Here is a 17,209-nt window from a genome sequence, read left to right as displayed (position 1 = left end):
AGTCGATTATTACTAAAACTTAATCAGTGTTTTAATCTTTATGACTCTTCATAATTAAAGGGCGTAAACCACACTCACTACATGAACAGCTATTGTTTTTGAACTGTGACGTGTTAAGGCTGCTTCTGTTAACTGCAATGAATTGTAATCCATTTTTGTGCAAATAATAAATAGTATTACGCTTGCTGCTATGAGAAAGTGATTCTAGTTCTTCTAAGATTCAGTTGAAAAGGAATTTAAAACAAACAAACAAAAATAGAAGGATTATTTCTGATTTTCATTGAAATATTTCCATGGAAAATGTCCAGCAAATTCTAATGATCAGATATATACAGAGTAGAACATTTGGTAAGCACTCCTTTATGACTAGACAGGATGTTGTTATTAGAGAATTGTGATTCACCATCAAAGTAGTCTCTGATGAGATAACAGTTAAGTAATTACATGTTTTGCAATGGTTTCTAAAAGTTAACTGTGATACAGATGGTGTAATCTTTGTCTTCTAGGAAGTTTTGGTACAAATGTTTACTAGGCTTTAAGGAAGATGACGTGAATCATTTACAACTATGGAAGACAACAGACTACTTGTAACAGGAGTAAGTTGAACAGAAAAATCACTGGATAGGAAGATTGATTAAATGAAGGAATGTTTCTTCAGAGTTTCTCTGTCATGTCATGAAAACAAATCTGTGTTAGGAAGTCACATAGTCCTCTGAAAAGCTTTCAAATGTGGCTCTAAGTACAGTAATCCATACAACTAATGGCAATATATTTCTGACAGCTTGTTCACATTTAAGCTTTCCTGGATGTTATGCTGTGAAAGAATGATTTTGATGCTACATTTTTTTTTAATGCACTGATTTTTTAATGATTATTTTCTTAAAAGCACTGAGATGCCTTTATATTATTCTTATATAAATGGAAAGCAAACACACCACAAAGGAGGCTCACTAGACTCTAATTATTTTTTATTTTAATCAGTAAAACACATGGAGTAATTTTACAGGAAAAAGAAAATGTGCAGAATGTTATATTTTTCTTAAAAAGGATGCAGATCCCCTCTTATTCCTCTGAAGAGGTATAATGAACAACAGTACATTCTGATTCTCTTGCTGCGCTTTTATTTTTGGATAGGATCATAATCTATACAAAAGTTAATTCAAGAAATTCAAACAATTAGGCTACATGGAATTCATTAGATGAGTGTCACCCTAACTCCAGTCTCTCGATGCCAAGTGAGATGAAAACCCTTGGCTCCAGTTGAAGGTGGATCCCTCTGACTCAAGCTCTGCAGAAGAGGAACATCATGCTCAAAATGGCTCAGCACAGGATATGCACTAAAGGGCTCAGGTAAGGGATCAGAACAGATGGGTTCATGTCTGTAGAAAGAGCTTTTAATACAGACCTGGGGTGACAACAGACAAGCACTAGAACATAAGCAGCAGCCGGGATCAACAACCTCTAGGGCAGCCTCAAACTGAAGCATAAGTGATGATTTAAGTTTCTTGCTCCTTTCTAGAGAAGTTTTACACATTAGAAACGTAGCTTATCCATTTCCTCTATGATTAGCTACTTCAGTGCTGAAGTTAGGAATTGAGCTGGGCCAGACTCCCTTTGTTGCTTAAGGACTGGTTATACACCCATTTTAAATGATTGTTATTATTATTTTTACAGGCTTTTATTTGAATGGAAAAATGTTTAGTTTGTTAGTTATTAGACTCATATTCCAAAATTAACATGTTTTTTTATAGGAACAAAACAGATTGCGTGTTTTTCTCACAGTCTTTGTGCCTCACAAATTTCAGTGAAATATTCCTGTTCTTTGCAATACTGCTTTCAGTAGGCTTTTCTGTTGTAAATAGAGAAAAGCAGTAAAATACTGCTCTGTCAGTGCAGTGTGGAAAGGTTCTTATGGATAAAAATAGTGATTTTTACTAATTTAGCCTGTGTAAGAATAATGTGCTATAGTGCTATCCCCATTACATATTTATATTTTAAATAGATATTATAATTGAAAAATCTAATAATAGGACAAACTTGAAAAGGAAGAAAGCATCACAACAAAGAGGAAAGCAGTGTGGCTACATGACACTTTCTACTGTTTTGGCAGTGCAAAGCAAGCCTAAAAAGAATGGAACACTGATCTCAAACATACTTTGCATTGATAGAATACTTATGTATTTATTATTCCCTTTTTCTAGGGAAATAGCCCATTCTATTGACTTATGCTTTTTCAGTTAGGCTGGTGCTTTAAAGTAAGACATGAAATGTCATCAGAAAAGGAAAAAACTCTGCTTAACAGCTTATCATAACTAAAATGTAAAACACTTAAGCTAAATAAAAGTATGCTGCAAAAAAATGATGTGTGCCTTGTACAACTTGTGAGTAATTTTATGAAGCCAGGAAAAGTGACCTCATAATTAACAAACTGGATGAATAATGATAAAAAAAATATATTAGTATTTTCTCTGCTACCACAGAGTTTCTATGTGTGCATAGGTGAGTCATAATTCCTTCATAATTCTGTTCCCTTACAAAACCATAACAGGATAACAGCACAACTACACTTTTACAAAGATAATATAGGGAAAAACATTTACAGTTATGAGGCATTCAGATGCTACCATGGCAAAAGCCATTTAAATATTTTAAAAAATCAGTAAAATAATATATTTTATTAAAATAAAATCTGCGTTTTCCATGGGACCAAAAATACCTCTGCGAGTATTCATCACTGTTCAAAAAATGGATTTTTGCTTTCCTTCAAGGACTATTCAACTCACATGATGAATGAAGCAGGAATTCTATCCACAGCCCCTCCACATCATTTTTTTACATCCATTCAAGTCTTCCTGCTGTGCTTGGAAACAAGGCAACTCACCTTACGCTCCTTTGGAGAGGATGCACTTTCAGGCCTGCAGATGAGCACAGCAAGCAAGTCCACCGACTCGGTGGCTCTCCCAGGCTCCACAAGGCACAGCTACCCACAGCGTTCCCACGGAGGGCTTTGCCCTCTCCTGAGCCATGCTGCTACCTTCAGCAGACTGTTGCTATGATGTAACTACATTTCCACAGACATAAGGAGACGTTGCAAACGCTTTCAAACTTAATCCTACTTGCTGTATTCACATAAGTCCGAGCCTTTCCCAATAACTCCTCTCTCCAATTTAGGGACAAAATAGAAAGGACTTAAGACTGACAGCAATAAATTTTCAAACCGCAAAGCACCTTCCGGCACACTTTAAGGGTTGTAGCATGATCAAACCAATCTATGTTTCTATTCCTAAAGAAAAAGTTTTTACAAAATATTTTACTGCTTTTTAAGCTATTATTATAAAGTCAGTGCTAAGTTAAAACCTTTGGAAAGATGCAATACTTTTTTTCATTTCAGTGATATTTCTACCAAGAAGAGGAATAACTTTTCCTGGCTTCCTTGGCCAGGCAAAGCTTTTCTGTAAACAAGTATGTCTTACAGAACTTACTACATCTCCTTAGCATTTTCTGAGGATCACACTATGCCAGCATACTTCCATTTTGTTCTGTTAATTTTGTGTGGCTGCAAGTAGTATAGGAAGCTCTCAAGGACAAAGCACAGCACAAGAACCCCAGTGAGAGATCCTCATGGCAGGAAATACGTGTGTGAAAGAAAGAAGGAAACTGAATAGTCTAGATGGGTTTAAAGGAAACTTTTGCTATCTAGATTTCAGTGTATTTTCACAGAAGCTTTTAATCTTTGACACAAAATAAACATAGTTTAAGTGCTTATTTAGTATGCAAATTCTTCATCACTTCTCAAACTCATAAGCAACAAAGATGAGGTGTGTCTTACAATGCTAGAAGAAACTTGCCAGTGCTGCGTGTCCTATCTGTGCTCTTTTGTTAATTATCATTTTGTACACATTAAACTCACTGGATTAAATAGCTACACAACAGATTTACAGTGACAGTTTATGAAGCACCCTCCTGGCTACTCCAAGATATACAGCAAGTGTCAAACTTTCAGGGTACTTCTAAACACTTTCTGCATAAATATGGGTATTTCAATTTGCAGATACGACTGTGTCCCTGCTTATTTGAGTACAGTGTGCAATCAGATGGGTTTGAATGTTTCGTGTATACATTTTTAGGCCTGCCAAAAATCTTTTTCAAGTTCAAGCAGTTATGTAATTTAATGGATCAATCCTTAATGGTCCACTTGACCATAAAAATCTCTTTCTTGGAGTATCCTGGCTTAATCTGGACACACTAAAACAAGCAGAAAGAGAAGTCCAAGTTATTTTAGTAATTTTCACTCAAAATTCTGCAGGTGCTTCTATCTTCTGAATTGTCATTACATCAGTATTTGATGCATTCTCAGAGTCTTCATGTTCCATTTCATGAAGTGACATTCTGCTCTCATAGAACTGATGTAAAGAGAAAATTTTGAAAATTACGCTTTTTTTCCTTTTGAATATCATAAGGTAATAGAAAAGACTGTGATTAATACATATAGGCTGACTTGTTGTATAATTTGGAACAAAAAATGATGCCACATACATAGATATACAAAAATATGATTACATCTTTTTCATGTTAAACATTAGAATCTTTGAACTCTTCGAAAATGAGTAACACTTGAAAGTATGTCCTTGAGTATCACAGAATGTCATAAGGCTGTTTATTCTTCCTTTGCATCATTCATTTCTACATGTACTTGATTTGCTACTTCTTGTTCTGCTTCTTGTTTTGTTAATGCACCAGAGTTTAGAAAACATTGCGATCACTGTATGTATATCCAAGTTTACAATTTTACAGTAATATTTTAAGGCAGACCTGAGCAAAAAATTTCTGCTTTTTTTTTTTTTTCCCCCCTCCTCATTTCTCCATTTTCTTCTTTAGTGGTCTCTTGAAAAATCCAGCCTGCAGAAAATAAAAAAAAGTGACTAAGAATTTCTCAAAGCATACCACCCTGTTGATACCATTAATTTGCTGATTCTTACTTCTATATTAATATGTTCAGTACAGCAAAATGTCATTTAATATTTTATCACTGAAGCGATTGCTGAATTATTCTTATGCTTACATGATGTCACAGGCTAAACCACAATACTATTTGGTACTCAACTGAGTAAATAATATTTTATTTTATACTTGTCAAAGTTTTCAAAAGATTATACACGCTAAAATTTACACGCTGTAGCCTTCTAATGCAATATGAACTAAATATTTAGCTTGGAGAAGAGTGCCCACTTGTGGCAACACTTAGACCACAGACCTAGCATCTCACACAAAGAGAAAAGCTGATTATCAAAGGTCACAGTCAAAGCTAACTAAAAAGCCCTCTTAATAAACCTTTAATGATAATAGTCTCTCTTTTTTTTTTTTTTTAACACACTGGCTTTCAATTGGTTAGCATTGCATGTTACACGTCACAAAAATGTACCTTTATTAGTTATTTTGTAATTTCTACAAGATTTCACTCTACTTATTAGGCAATATTAGTGTCTATGAGGTTCTAGTTATCAGCAGGATGCAGGACAAAATTTAAGCATATTTGTTTATTTTCATGAAGACAAGAATGTGGAACTTACCTTCCACAAAGCAAATATAAGCAGTGCAAGAATCAAGAGTCCAGCGAAGATACTCAGGAGGATAACCCATAAGGGGACTGTACCTGGTGGGAGTTCTTTGGAAATCTTAATCATAGTCTGCAAAATGTTCAGAATTTAAGCAATAAATAATTTGTCCTTCTGAAATATCAACAGAGCAGCATGACTTTATCAGTAAACGGTGATTTTCCAGTGTACCACTTCATTCCAAGTTCAGAAATTTGTAGGAGGGAATTGAGAAAACAATCTCCGGCATGAAAATGATATTTACGTAATATCTTGCACTTCATATGTGCTTTCATTTCATGAGGGTTGGCCTTGTTATAAGTCACTAGTAATTGTTATAAAGGATTACAGGACAAAACCCGTGAGTATTTGAAGTGTATGTTAGGGAGTTTCTATAGTATACTCTTCATCATTCAGTGCCAACCTCCCTGAAAGGTGGCTGTGATTAACAACCTTCTAAATCAATTAAATTAAATAGATGCGAAGGCCGTGTAGATACTAATTTGATCTTAAACTAGGTATATCTAGTGTAAACTAAACAGAAATAAAGAATATTCACATTTAAACAAATGTGACCGTATAAGAGTTTGAATTAAGTTAGCTTAAGAATTAATTAGAGATAAAACTTTACAGTTAAAAAAAGCATTAAAGAGCTGTACACTGAACGTTCAACTTGAAATTATGTCTGCAAGCCTTTCAGCTCTGTTTTCACTTCTGGATTGACTTTTTACCTATCACTTAAAAAAAATGCCAGGAAAAAATATCAGCTGACAGTTGACCTGTGAAGTTTGTGTTTCCAAAAATATTTTGCACAAGATGTAGTTCACACTGAATATTACTTTGTTCTAAATTTTGGGGGTATTAACAATAATAACATATAATAAGACTTTTTGGTTACAAATGTACATTGTACTAAATAAGCCCCTGCATGTATACATTATCACAGAAAAGCGATGTATCACCACAAAAAGTGTAAAATAATAGAGACTATTAAAGGCTAAATAACAAATCTAATGAAATTAAAGACATTTCTCTTTACACCTGTCATCACTACTATCATGATATATACTTTCTTATCTAAGAGAATGACAGGAAACTTCAGAAGATTAAAAGATTCTGCTTCAAATATGTATCCAGGGTAATGAAGTGGAAAGAAAAACAAATAAGGCAATAATGAAGAAAATACGATGTACAAAGTATGATCACTTCTAAATGATCCAGGAGAATTTGAAAAATACTATTGATTCCTTAAAAGAATTTGAATTACTCTTTTAATTTACATAAATGTCAGAAGCATTTATGCTGAAGCAGGCAGAAATACTTCAAACAACACCTTTTCTCACCCAGGTACATTGGTAGGTAATGAGATTTTGGTATCATCAGCTGATTAATTCAGACATTTCTACTTTAATATGAAATAATTTATTTAGAGTAGGATAATACATTACACTAGGTAAGAATTAGGTCCCTATTAATGAATGAAGGTGAATGATTCAGTAGCACCTATGAAAACTACATCCGTGAATTATCATGATCATACCTCCAGCTTCTGATGGTCATTTCTCAAAATCAGCGATGAGTTCTCACTCCGAAGTAATGCTTTCACAACAAGGGTTAAGCTGTGAATACTTGCCTGAAAGAAGGGGGAATTGGCTATGATTTATAATAATGTATTTCAAAGTAGAAAGCTTTGTAGAAATAAAAAGGGTGAAAGCAAGACTTAATGCTAAAATTTTGGGAAATGGTGAAAAAATGTGAAAGTCAGTAAAGCTGCACGTGTCATGTTCAACACAGATGTCACTGCAAGACAGCAATACAACTTCAAAAAAGGAGAGATTTCAAAGAAATACTTATTGATTCTGGAATACTACTTTAGCCAAAGGGACAGATAGGTGCTTCCTAAAATTCTGCTCTATGTCCCATCCTGTCCTGTTATTTTCCAGAGAGAAAACAAAGACACAAACCAGGAACTCAGCATCACAAATTCATCAACTGAGCAAAATGGACCACAACCCAGTCATTGCAATCAACAGACAACATTGAGATGTGCTCTGAGGTGACTCTCTCTCCTCTGCTCTTTTTGATCAATAAAACCTTTCTGGATCTTCCTGACTAAAACTTACTTTAAAACTATATTCTTGTTATGCATCCCTACTTTCATCTGCTGAATTAGAATTTGTGGATGCATAAGTAGCTATTAAAAAATGGACCATCAATACAGAATAAGTAAGGGGTGTCTTCTTACAATGCTTTGAAATTCGTGCTAAATTCTAAGTGCTTACTTGAAGGATGAAAAATGTAACTTGTTTTTGTGGAAATTTTAAAATAGGAAGAGAAATTATTTCAAATACTAGGGGACTGTGGAGACTTAAGAAAATGAAAGGTATGATTTTAATAGGTATTAGAAACATTAGCTTACATTGCTCAGATCCAAGAATATTCAGAATACAAATAGGATTTACTTACTTTTATGATAGTAGGTTTCCATACTCTTAATGAAACATTCACTTGATATGTATCAGATGGGACCAAGGCACAATTAATAGATGCGCAGCTGTAGGTATCACAGTCCTGTTAAAAAAGCACCAGCATGAATTAATAGGAAGAGACTTTTCACATTACTAAATTAAAAAAATGTAAACTACTATATTTATATATCATAGACTTGCTATGATACCAATACTAAGCTGTTAATAATTACTGGAACTTTTAATGTGAAAGTTACAGTGCAGTACAAAAACTGAGTTCAGATACTCAGGTTTTGTGTCTTTTTTATTTCAGTCTACTGAGAGACTCAGTTTTCGCAGGCTTGCTTATCCCTGATGAAGCTCTGTTACTGTAGGTAACAGAGCAAAAGGCACCAGCATAGCTCCTAAAAGAGGCACTGCATGTGACAGAAAGTGCTTTTCTGCAGTGTTTCTTGATCCTTTCAAATTCTGGGACACCTGAATCTTTCAGACAGAGCAGTGTGTGAAAATCTAAGTATCTTTAATTTCCAGTATCTTTAATTTTCCAATTTCTCAAAGGGCAGCAGAATTACATTCAAAACTTTGGAAATACTTCCTTAGCCTAGACCTTTATCACCCCTGTGAAAAGCATGGCAAAATAATCTTTTCATGGCATGGTTTCATTTGCACCAGAAACTGAACTTGTATCCGTATGCTGAGGAGGTACAATGACATTTTTTTCCCCTGACATGCCAACATACCTACAAGAGCAAAATTACTTTGCAACTCTTCTATCTAAATGTGAGAGGCTAATCCTTCTAAAACAGGGTCATCAATTACAGTTCTATCATGGAAATTGCAATTACAGTTGCATGGAAAATCTGTCAGTTCAGAGTGAAAGTATTTCCAACTGCACATCTAAAAAAGTTGCAAGGGAGATGAAGCTTTTGAAATATTACCATTTATTAATTACAATGGAAACACAGAAGGTGAAGATTTTCTGATCTGTCAAATGTGATACTGTTATTTACACATTTTCTTTTTTAAAAAGCACCCCGAATTCAGTTCCACATACAGCTTTGTAACCAAATAAAAAATTTAGCTATTCTCCATGAAGATGGCTATTCAAGCCCTTAAGACACAGTGAGTTTCCATAGCGTACAGTTTGAGAGAAACTCTTACATATTTAATGTAGAAGTACTCAACTCAAAGATCTGGGGTAATATCTAAGATAAATATACATGTATACCATATTTAGGCTTACCATAATTGTATCCTTTGTAGGTTCTTTTATTTTTGGCAACACAAATGGTTTCCCAGCGCCGATCTTTAAGGGGTCTACAGGGTAACTAGTTTGGCATATGGCATTCTGTTAGCAGAAACACAAATATTATTTTTACTGTCTGACTATATGACCTATTACAAAAAATTGCTGTGGAAACAATCCAGTATAAATTATATTTAATAACATCAATAATATTTAATAAAATCAATAATCTTTACTAACCACTAAATGCAATAAACCTGCATATTGCAAGAGAGCATAACGGGAAATTCAGGTGGTGTAGGTATTGAAGTACCATTAACTCAAACAACAGATGAGCTCTTTAATGAGATAATTTCATCTAATATTTATCCAGACACCTAAACATCTGTAGAAGCTAATAAGAGCTTCCTGCAAGACGACAACTACATGCAACAGCAAGAGCTATTAAAAGAGATAAATAGGTTTTGCATGGGAATCCTCAGAGTTTCTGCCTTAGCAAGCAAGCAGGCAGATTAAGCACAGGATTTGGTAGCCTCCTTTGCAGTGCCCAGGGGTGGAGGGTGGGTACGGGAGCAGTGCTAGACGTCCATGGGTCCTTCAAAAGCACCTGGGAAATGGTGCACCACTGCACAGGAATTTTTTTTTCAGTCAGGTCATTGACATCCAAATTGCTAGGATGAGTGGACTGCAAATCCTCTGCAGTGCCTTTTGGCACACTACTATTACTAGGGTGTAGCAAGTGGTAGATGAACTACACCCACAGAAAAAGCACGGATTTCTTGAATTGATGTGCAAATTTGACTAAAAAGTGGTGATTGCCTAGGAATGAAAATATTGGGGGAAAGAATTTAAGAACAGACACTATTACTTTGTATTCTATACATGAAATATTTTGAGGGTCTGGGTATTATTTGTTCTAAAGTGAAACGAAGTCTCATTTAGAACATTTGTGTTGTTTTTCAGTGGTGCGATACCTCAAAATTAAGTGAAGTATTTGGAGAGAGATACTCATATGTGTGCATGTGTATTTGACGGAAGGATTAGAACAAAAAGAGGCTTAAGTCATCACTTAGTGATATTTGGGTTCTTCGGGCATCCAGTTATTCATATAACACTAGTCTACATATTAAAATTTTACATTTACTCCTGTAAAGCCTTTGACACAGTTCCCCACAACATCCTTCTCTCTATATTGGAGAGACATGGATTTGATGGATGGAGTGTTTGGTGGGTAAGGAATTGGTTGGATGGTCACATTCAGAGAGTAGTGGTCAATGACTTGATGCCCACATGGAGACCCATGTCAAGTGGTGTCCCTCAGAAATCCATACTGGGACCCATGCTGTTTAATATCTTCATCAACAATGTAGACAGTGAGATTGAGTGCACCCTCAGTTTGCAGATGACACCAAGCTGAGTGGTGCAGTTGTCGCACCGGAAGGATGGGATGTCATCCGGAGGGATCTGGAGAAGCTGGAGAAGTGGGCCTGTGTGAATTTCAGGAGGTTCAACAAGGCCAAATGCAAGGTCCTACATGTGAGTCGGGGCAATCTGCAGTTTCATACAGGATGAGGGATAACATGATTGAGAGTAGCCCTGTGGAGAAGGACTCAGGGTGCTGATCAATGAGAAGCTCAACACAAGCCAGCAATACACACTCACAGCCCAGAAGAACAACCGTATCCTGGGCCGCATCAAAAGAAGCCTGGCCAGCAGGTGAAGGGAGGTGATTCTGCCCCTCTACTCTGCTCCTGTGAGATCCCCCCTGAAGTATTGTGTCCAGTTCTGGAATCCCTGACATAAGGAGGATATGGAGCTGTTGGAAATGGTCCAGAGGAGGGCTACAAAAGTGATCAGAGGGCTGGAGAACCTCTGCTGTGAGGACAGGATGAGAGGGTTGGGGTCGTTCAGCCTGGAGAAGAGAAGGCTCTTGGGAGTCCTTATAGTGACCTTCCAGTACCTGAAGGGGCTACAGGAAAGCTGGGGAGGGACTTTTTGCAAACAGGGGAATGGCTTTAAATTGGAAGGGAGAAGATTTAGGTTAGACATTAGGAAGAAATTCTTCATGATGAGGGTGGTGAGACACTGGCACAGGCTGCCCAGGGAAGCTGTGGCTGCCTCATCTCTGGAAGTGTCCAAGGCCAGGTTGGATGGGGCCTTGGGCAGCCTGGTCTGGTGGGAGGTGTCCCTCCCCATGGCAGGGAGGTCAGAACTGGATGATTTTTAAGTTTCCACTCCAATGATTCTATGATTCTATGACTTCTATGATACTATGAGTGAGCTGACAAGGGAGGGTGCCCTCCTGGGCCTCGGACAAGGCCTTGTGGGGGATGTGACAGTTGGAGGACGCCTGGGACTAAGTGATCATGAGATGATAAGGTTTTCAGTTCTAGGTGAGATGAAGAAGAGGATTAGCGGAATAGTCACATTAAACTTCCAGAGGGCAGACTTTGGACTGATCAGAAGGCTGGTTGGCAAAGTCCCATGGGAGACAGTCCTTAAGGGCAAGGGAGCCCATGAGGGCTGGGCGCTCTTCATGAATGAAATTCTAGCAGCTCAGGAGCAAGCCATCCCTGTGTTCCGGAAAAGGAGCAGGTGGGGGAAAAAAACAGCTTGGTTGAGTAGGGAGATCTTGAGAAGCATAAAAAAGAAGAATGTCTATGAGCTTTGGAAGAAGGGACAGGCATCTTGGAGGGACTACAGGGAGGAAGTGAGATTGTGCAGGGAAAAAAATCAGGAGGGATAAGGCCCAACTAGAAATCAAATTGGTTAAGTCTGTGAAAGATAATAAAAAATCTTTCTACAGATACATTAACAAGTAAAGGAGGACTAGGGAGAATATTCAGTCCCTATAGGATGCAGAAGAAATAACAGTGACGGGGGATGAGGACGAGGCTGCCTTCTTTGCCTCAGTCTTTAATAGTAAGAAAAGTTGTTTGCTCTGTATACAAACCCAGGAGTTAGAGGAGCATGACCAGCAGGTCCAGGGAGGTTATTCTTCCTCTGTACTCAGCACTGGTGAGGCTGCACCTCGAATCCTGTGTTCAGTTCTGGGCCCCTCACCACAAGAAGGATGTTGAGGCTCTGGAGCGTGTCCAGAGAAGAGCAGCGAAGCTGGTGAGGGGCTGGAGAACAAGTCTTATGAGGAGCGGCTGAGAGAGCTGGGGTTGTTTAGCCTGGAGAAGAGGAGGCTGAGGGGAGACCTGATTGCTCTCTACAACTACCTGAAAGGAGGTTGTGGAGAGGAGGGATCTGGCCTCTTCTCCCAAGTGACAGGGGACAGGACAAGGGGGAATGGCCTCAAGCTCCACCAGGGGAGGTTCAGGCTGGACATCAGGAAAAAATTTTTCACGGAAAGGGTCATTGGGCACTGGCAGAGGCTGCCCAGGGAGGGGGTGGAGTCACCTTTCCTGGAGGTGTTTAAGGGATGGGTGGATGAGATGCTGAGGGGCATGGTTTAGGCATTGTTAGGAATGGTTGGACTCGATGATCCAGTGGGTCCTTTCCAACCTAGTGATTCTACGATTCTATGATTCTATGACTTATAATCTCCTCCAGGTGCTCTGGAGGAGTGAAATGGAAACACTCAGGTGAGGGCTGCAGTGAAGAGCATTTGAAAGACATGACGTACCATCCCATTCAAGATGTCTCAGTGCCCCAGAAAATGAAGAAGCCAGAAGATTGCTAGTTCTTGGGAGCAGATATGCAGGAAGGCTAATTTCAATAATGGAAAGAAGGGGACTGAACAGGAAATCGAGCTCTAAATCGAGCTCATCACAGGACTAGAGCCTTTGCAATAAGTAGTGATGATGGAGGTAATTTTAGGCTCAGTAGGCAAAAATAACAAAGAAACTCCTGTCACTCATATGTCAGTCTGAACTCACGATCAGTTTGCAATATATCAAACTAACCTTGTTATAGTCCAGTTATTACTCAATACCATTTTAAATTTGCTCGTTTCCTTTCAAGAAATTTGTCTGTCTTCTTATGCACATTGGTATACACTCTTAAGACACCATCATCTTGTGTTTCAGATTGAAAGCATGATACTCCTTGGAACAAGGCGCAATCCCAAATGTCTGCATTTTGCAGTTCCTTACAGAAATAATCTTAAATTTAAATTAACCATAAAAGTACAAATTCCTAGCTTACTTGAGAATGTGACAATGCAGTAAGGTAGAGAAGAGTGTTCTTGGCTGCTGTTACATTGGGAAATAAGATGTTCAGTGAGAGGTTTGGCATTGGAAAGTGTTCACCTTTTTCAACCTACAAAAAAAAAAGGCAAGAAAAATGTTTTAATTAGTACTTTCCTTATTTTGTTGGTATTTAATGGGGTTTCGTTTTTTCTTCCTTTCTTGTGTTTTTCTTTTCTTCTGTGACTTTTAATGTTTTCAGAGTCAGTTATACAAAAAGCGGTGTGATGAACTCTTACTTCTTCCCTGAGAACAGCCAGTTGTGAAACAGCAGACACATGCCTCTGTGGTCTTTGTTAGCGAAATGCTCTATTGAAGGAAATCAAATGAACAGGATGAAAGGGGCCATTTTGACATAAATGTCTTCTTGCTGTCTGGCTTATTGCATCCTCTTAGCATCTAGGACTTCTACCTAAAGTAATTTCATTTCAATTTTTAAAAAAAGCTCCCCAATTGCATTAACATGGGAGAGGAGCCAGTGCTGGTCTTCAGAACACACCTGCTGTGGCCAAGGATGAAGAAAACACCCATGTGAAATTAGCGGCAGAGGAACAGATGATCCTGTCTCTGAAGGGTATGAGCTTCATAAATACTCAAGAACCCGTTTAACTTTTCTCTTCTGACAACTCATTTGTGATAAGCTGCTTGTAGAGATAATTTGTGCTCACAAGATCATGAACAGTATGCTCCGCAGTTCACTAGCTTTTATATATAAAAAGCAAAGAAGAAGAATGTCTTAAACAACCACAAAATATTTGAGATTACTGGATTTGAACTTTCAAACTAAAAAAAAAGTAGCTGAGTAAAACACTGTAGTCAGGCTAAAATATGTTAAAAAATCTTTGCCATTGTTATTTAGTGAGTGTGAGAAATTTCTCATGGTCCATCACTTACAGACAGAAAGCTGAGTCAGAGTCTTTTATTCTTTGTATAGGGGACCGTTGCTCAGCTCTGGATGTGACACTGGGAAGCAAGGATGCTCTCAAGATAACTAAATTCAGGCCTGCTGCAACTTGAGGCTGGGTTTCTAGCCAATAAAATATCTTTTCCAAGTGATTTTCATTTGCAGCATTCATTCCATTAGGAAGGCAAAGTTCTTGGAGCATGGCATTTGCATTTTCAAAGCTGACTGGAATTTGGAAATATCTTCTTAAACTGCAATGAACATAGGTTAAGTTCTCGTTTACTATAGCATGCTCTTTACCCTGCTGAGGGCAGCAGCTCTAAAAACCACCTGAAACACTCTGCAGGGACAGACCATTCTGAGAACCTCTCAGAACCTCTGAGAACATCTCAGAGACCCTCTTATTGCAAAATAAGCAAGAAAAAAAAAGTGTCAAACACAAGATAGGGTATCACATTAAGCAATTCAAACCAAATGAAAAAGGATGAAGCCAGTACCTAGATCATGCAGTTTTAACTGTTTCTTACCCTGTAATGCAGAGTAACTTCATCCCCAATCTGCTCTGTTGTGTTAATAGCAGTAGGGACAGTATCATTTGCTGCAATTATAACATGGTGCTCTTTGAAAACGCTGTGGGTTAAAGACAAAACAAGAAGTCCAATAAGCACAAAAATTCTATAAAAACTCCAGAAATTAATATAAGTATTTTTCATTATTTCATGAATCCTCCAGCACTAGTCTTGCAATTGTGTGCTGCTACTTCCACTGAAGTTTAACTCATCCATTTTCTGAGTACTGCTCACTTTTTATTATGTGCATTTTAAATATTTTGTTTGGATAAAACTAACAAATGAGGAAATATTGTTCCCAAAAATAATACACGAGGGCCTATTTTTATTCTAGCTGTGCAGTTCCTTATCCTGAGCATTGCCATGTGAAACAGGCAGGGTCCCACGAAAGACATAACCAAGTAAAAAGAGAACAAAATCAGCATGTTCTAACTTCAACCTTATTCCCTATGGGACAAAGAAAGGCTAGCTTTGAACCATTAAATGCATCCAAGAGGAATTTTACTTAGTTAAACATGCACATCATGCAATTTACCAATAACATTTATAATGTTTTACAGGGATGGAATTTAACGGAATTCTAGCTGTTTCTGAAATTAAAGTGTACTAAAAGACCCAAACTAAGGTTATTGTCTGAATTGATAAAAAAAACCTCTTTGAGCATCTATAATTTAGGATAATTTTTGAAGCTGGAAATCACACTGCAGTGTTATAGTGATACAAACTCATGGCCATCAGGGAGCTGGAAGTATTTGCTTTCATATGTCTGAAATGCCTTTGAATGAATAAAGAAAAGTACAAGAATCAAAGGTGCTCAAATTGGGCAGTTCAAATTTAAAATCGAGAAACCAGCAAAACAGGGACAGTTACTGCTCCCTTATTTCAGGTAACTGCTCTTTTCTGCAAAGCCTGTGCTTCCTGTTCATGAGCCTAGAAGCTGTCATGTATAGATACTGAGTACAGCGCAACAACAAAACAATACTATATCCTGTTTGAACACCTTCTACTTACTCTGCCAGCAAGCAAAAGTACACAGAAACATCAATACCTGACAAATATTAATCCTACTTCGTATTTTACTGGAATAGTAACGCGTCCTCTGTTGTCACTCAACGTCTCAGGTGGTTCTTCGCTGTCACTAAAATAAGACAACATATACCACAGATCAGACTGTGATATCCATCAACACATGCAACATGACTAGTAGGTGAAAAGGGATCTTAAGAAACTGAAATGTCTACAGCTCTGGGTATGAAATCACACTACTCATTTCCCATTAATTACTATCTCCTAAAAATAAATTCAAAAAGCTATTTCCAGTGACTAAAAAGTTGAACCTTGCACCAGACGCAGCTCAGAGATGCATGTTTATTAAAATTACAGACTACAGTTGACTGAATGAAATGGGCTGAGGGCCATAACTCTCACACTATGCCTGAATTTTTCAGGGACAGAAAACATTAAGGCTAAAGTGCATTTCTCTACATTATCACAGATAACTGCTGCAATGCTCTTACTCTTTGAAGGCCAGGCCTTTTTGTTTAGCATAAACTATGATTCATACTAATGTATGCAGTAATTTTAAGACAAGAGATCTGTTATGAAGGTAAAACTACTGGAAATGATGACCTGTTTGTGACTCACAGGCTGTAGAGATAAGCAGCTATTTATTTTAGTCCTCTCAGTCAACTGCTGGACCCAGTACATCCTTAAAGGCATCAGGTCTACAGATTGTTTAACCACTTATGAGTTCAGAAAAGCCATCCTTATTTTACAACCAAACACAAAGATGAAGAGCTTTCTAAGGAAAAGAAATTCAGAAGGCATACAAGTAATAATTGCAACTAACCTGGTTGCATATACATGAACAGTAGCATTTTCCAGGAGGTATGATGCATTAAATTGAAATGATATTTTGAAGGAAATCTGTTTGGAGAAATACATTGCACATTTTAAAAGGAAAAAAAAAAAAAGAAATAAAGGCATAATGATAAATTTTGATCTGATGAAAAATAAGCAAATTTTTGCTAATTTTATCTATGGAATCTTTATTCATATTTTAATAATTTTCTATGAATTAATCCATTTTTTAATTTGTCCCAACCAAAAAGGAAATCTAATAGTTATTAAAAAGAAGCCTCAAATTTTCAGAACCGAGAAGCCCCAGTAAACTTACTATATAGTATATTAGAAATATATAGCTAAATAATTTTTAATTGAAACCAGTTCACCTTG

The 17,209-nt window shown here is 37.2% G+C and overlaps 1 protein-coding gene across 1 annotated transcript in view; it reads right to left on the bottom strand.

Annotated features, from left to right (window-relative positions):
* Positions 1-943: 943 nt before the first annotated feature.
* The window catches only part of ITGA1 (integrin subunit alpha 1), an 80,274-nt gene continuing 64,008 nt past the window's right edge, over positions 944-17,209 (bottom strand). Inside the window, exons 22-30 of the mRNA XM_054054704.1 lie at positions 16,824-16,900; positions 16,023-16,112; positions 14,933-15,035; positions 13,461-13,574; positions 9,306-9,410; positions 8,061-8,165; positions 7,135-7,227; positions 5,571-5,687; positions 944-4,899 (exon numbers count right to left, since the gene is read on the bottom strand). Of these exons, the coding sequence (XP_053910679.1) occupies positions 4,855-4,899; positions 5,571-5,687; positions 7,135-7,227; positions 8,061-8,165; positions 9,306-9,410; positions 13,461-13,574; positions 14,933-15,035; positions 16,023-16,112; positions 16,824-16,900 (849 nt within the window). The 3' untranslated portion in view covers positions 944-4,854. The remainder of the gene's footprint in view (positions 4,900-5,570; positions 5,688-7,134; positions 7,228-8,060; positions 8,166-9,305; positions 9,411-13,460; positions 13,575-14,932; positions 15,036-16,022; positions 16,113-16,823; positions 16,901-17,209) is intronic.

This window comes from Cuculus canorus, chromosome Z (assembly GCF_017976375.1).
Source record: "Cuculus canorus isolate bCucCan1 chromosome Z, bCucCan1.pri, whole genome shotgun sequence".
Taxonomy (NCBI): Eukaryota; Metazoa; Chordata; class Aves; order Cuculiformes; family Cuculidae; genus Cuculus; species Cuculus canorus.
Note: the sequence above shows the minus strand (reverse complement) of the source record. Positions and strands in the feature narration are given on the sequence as shown.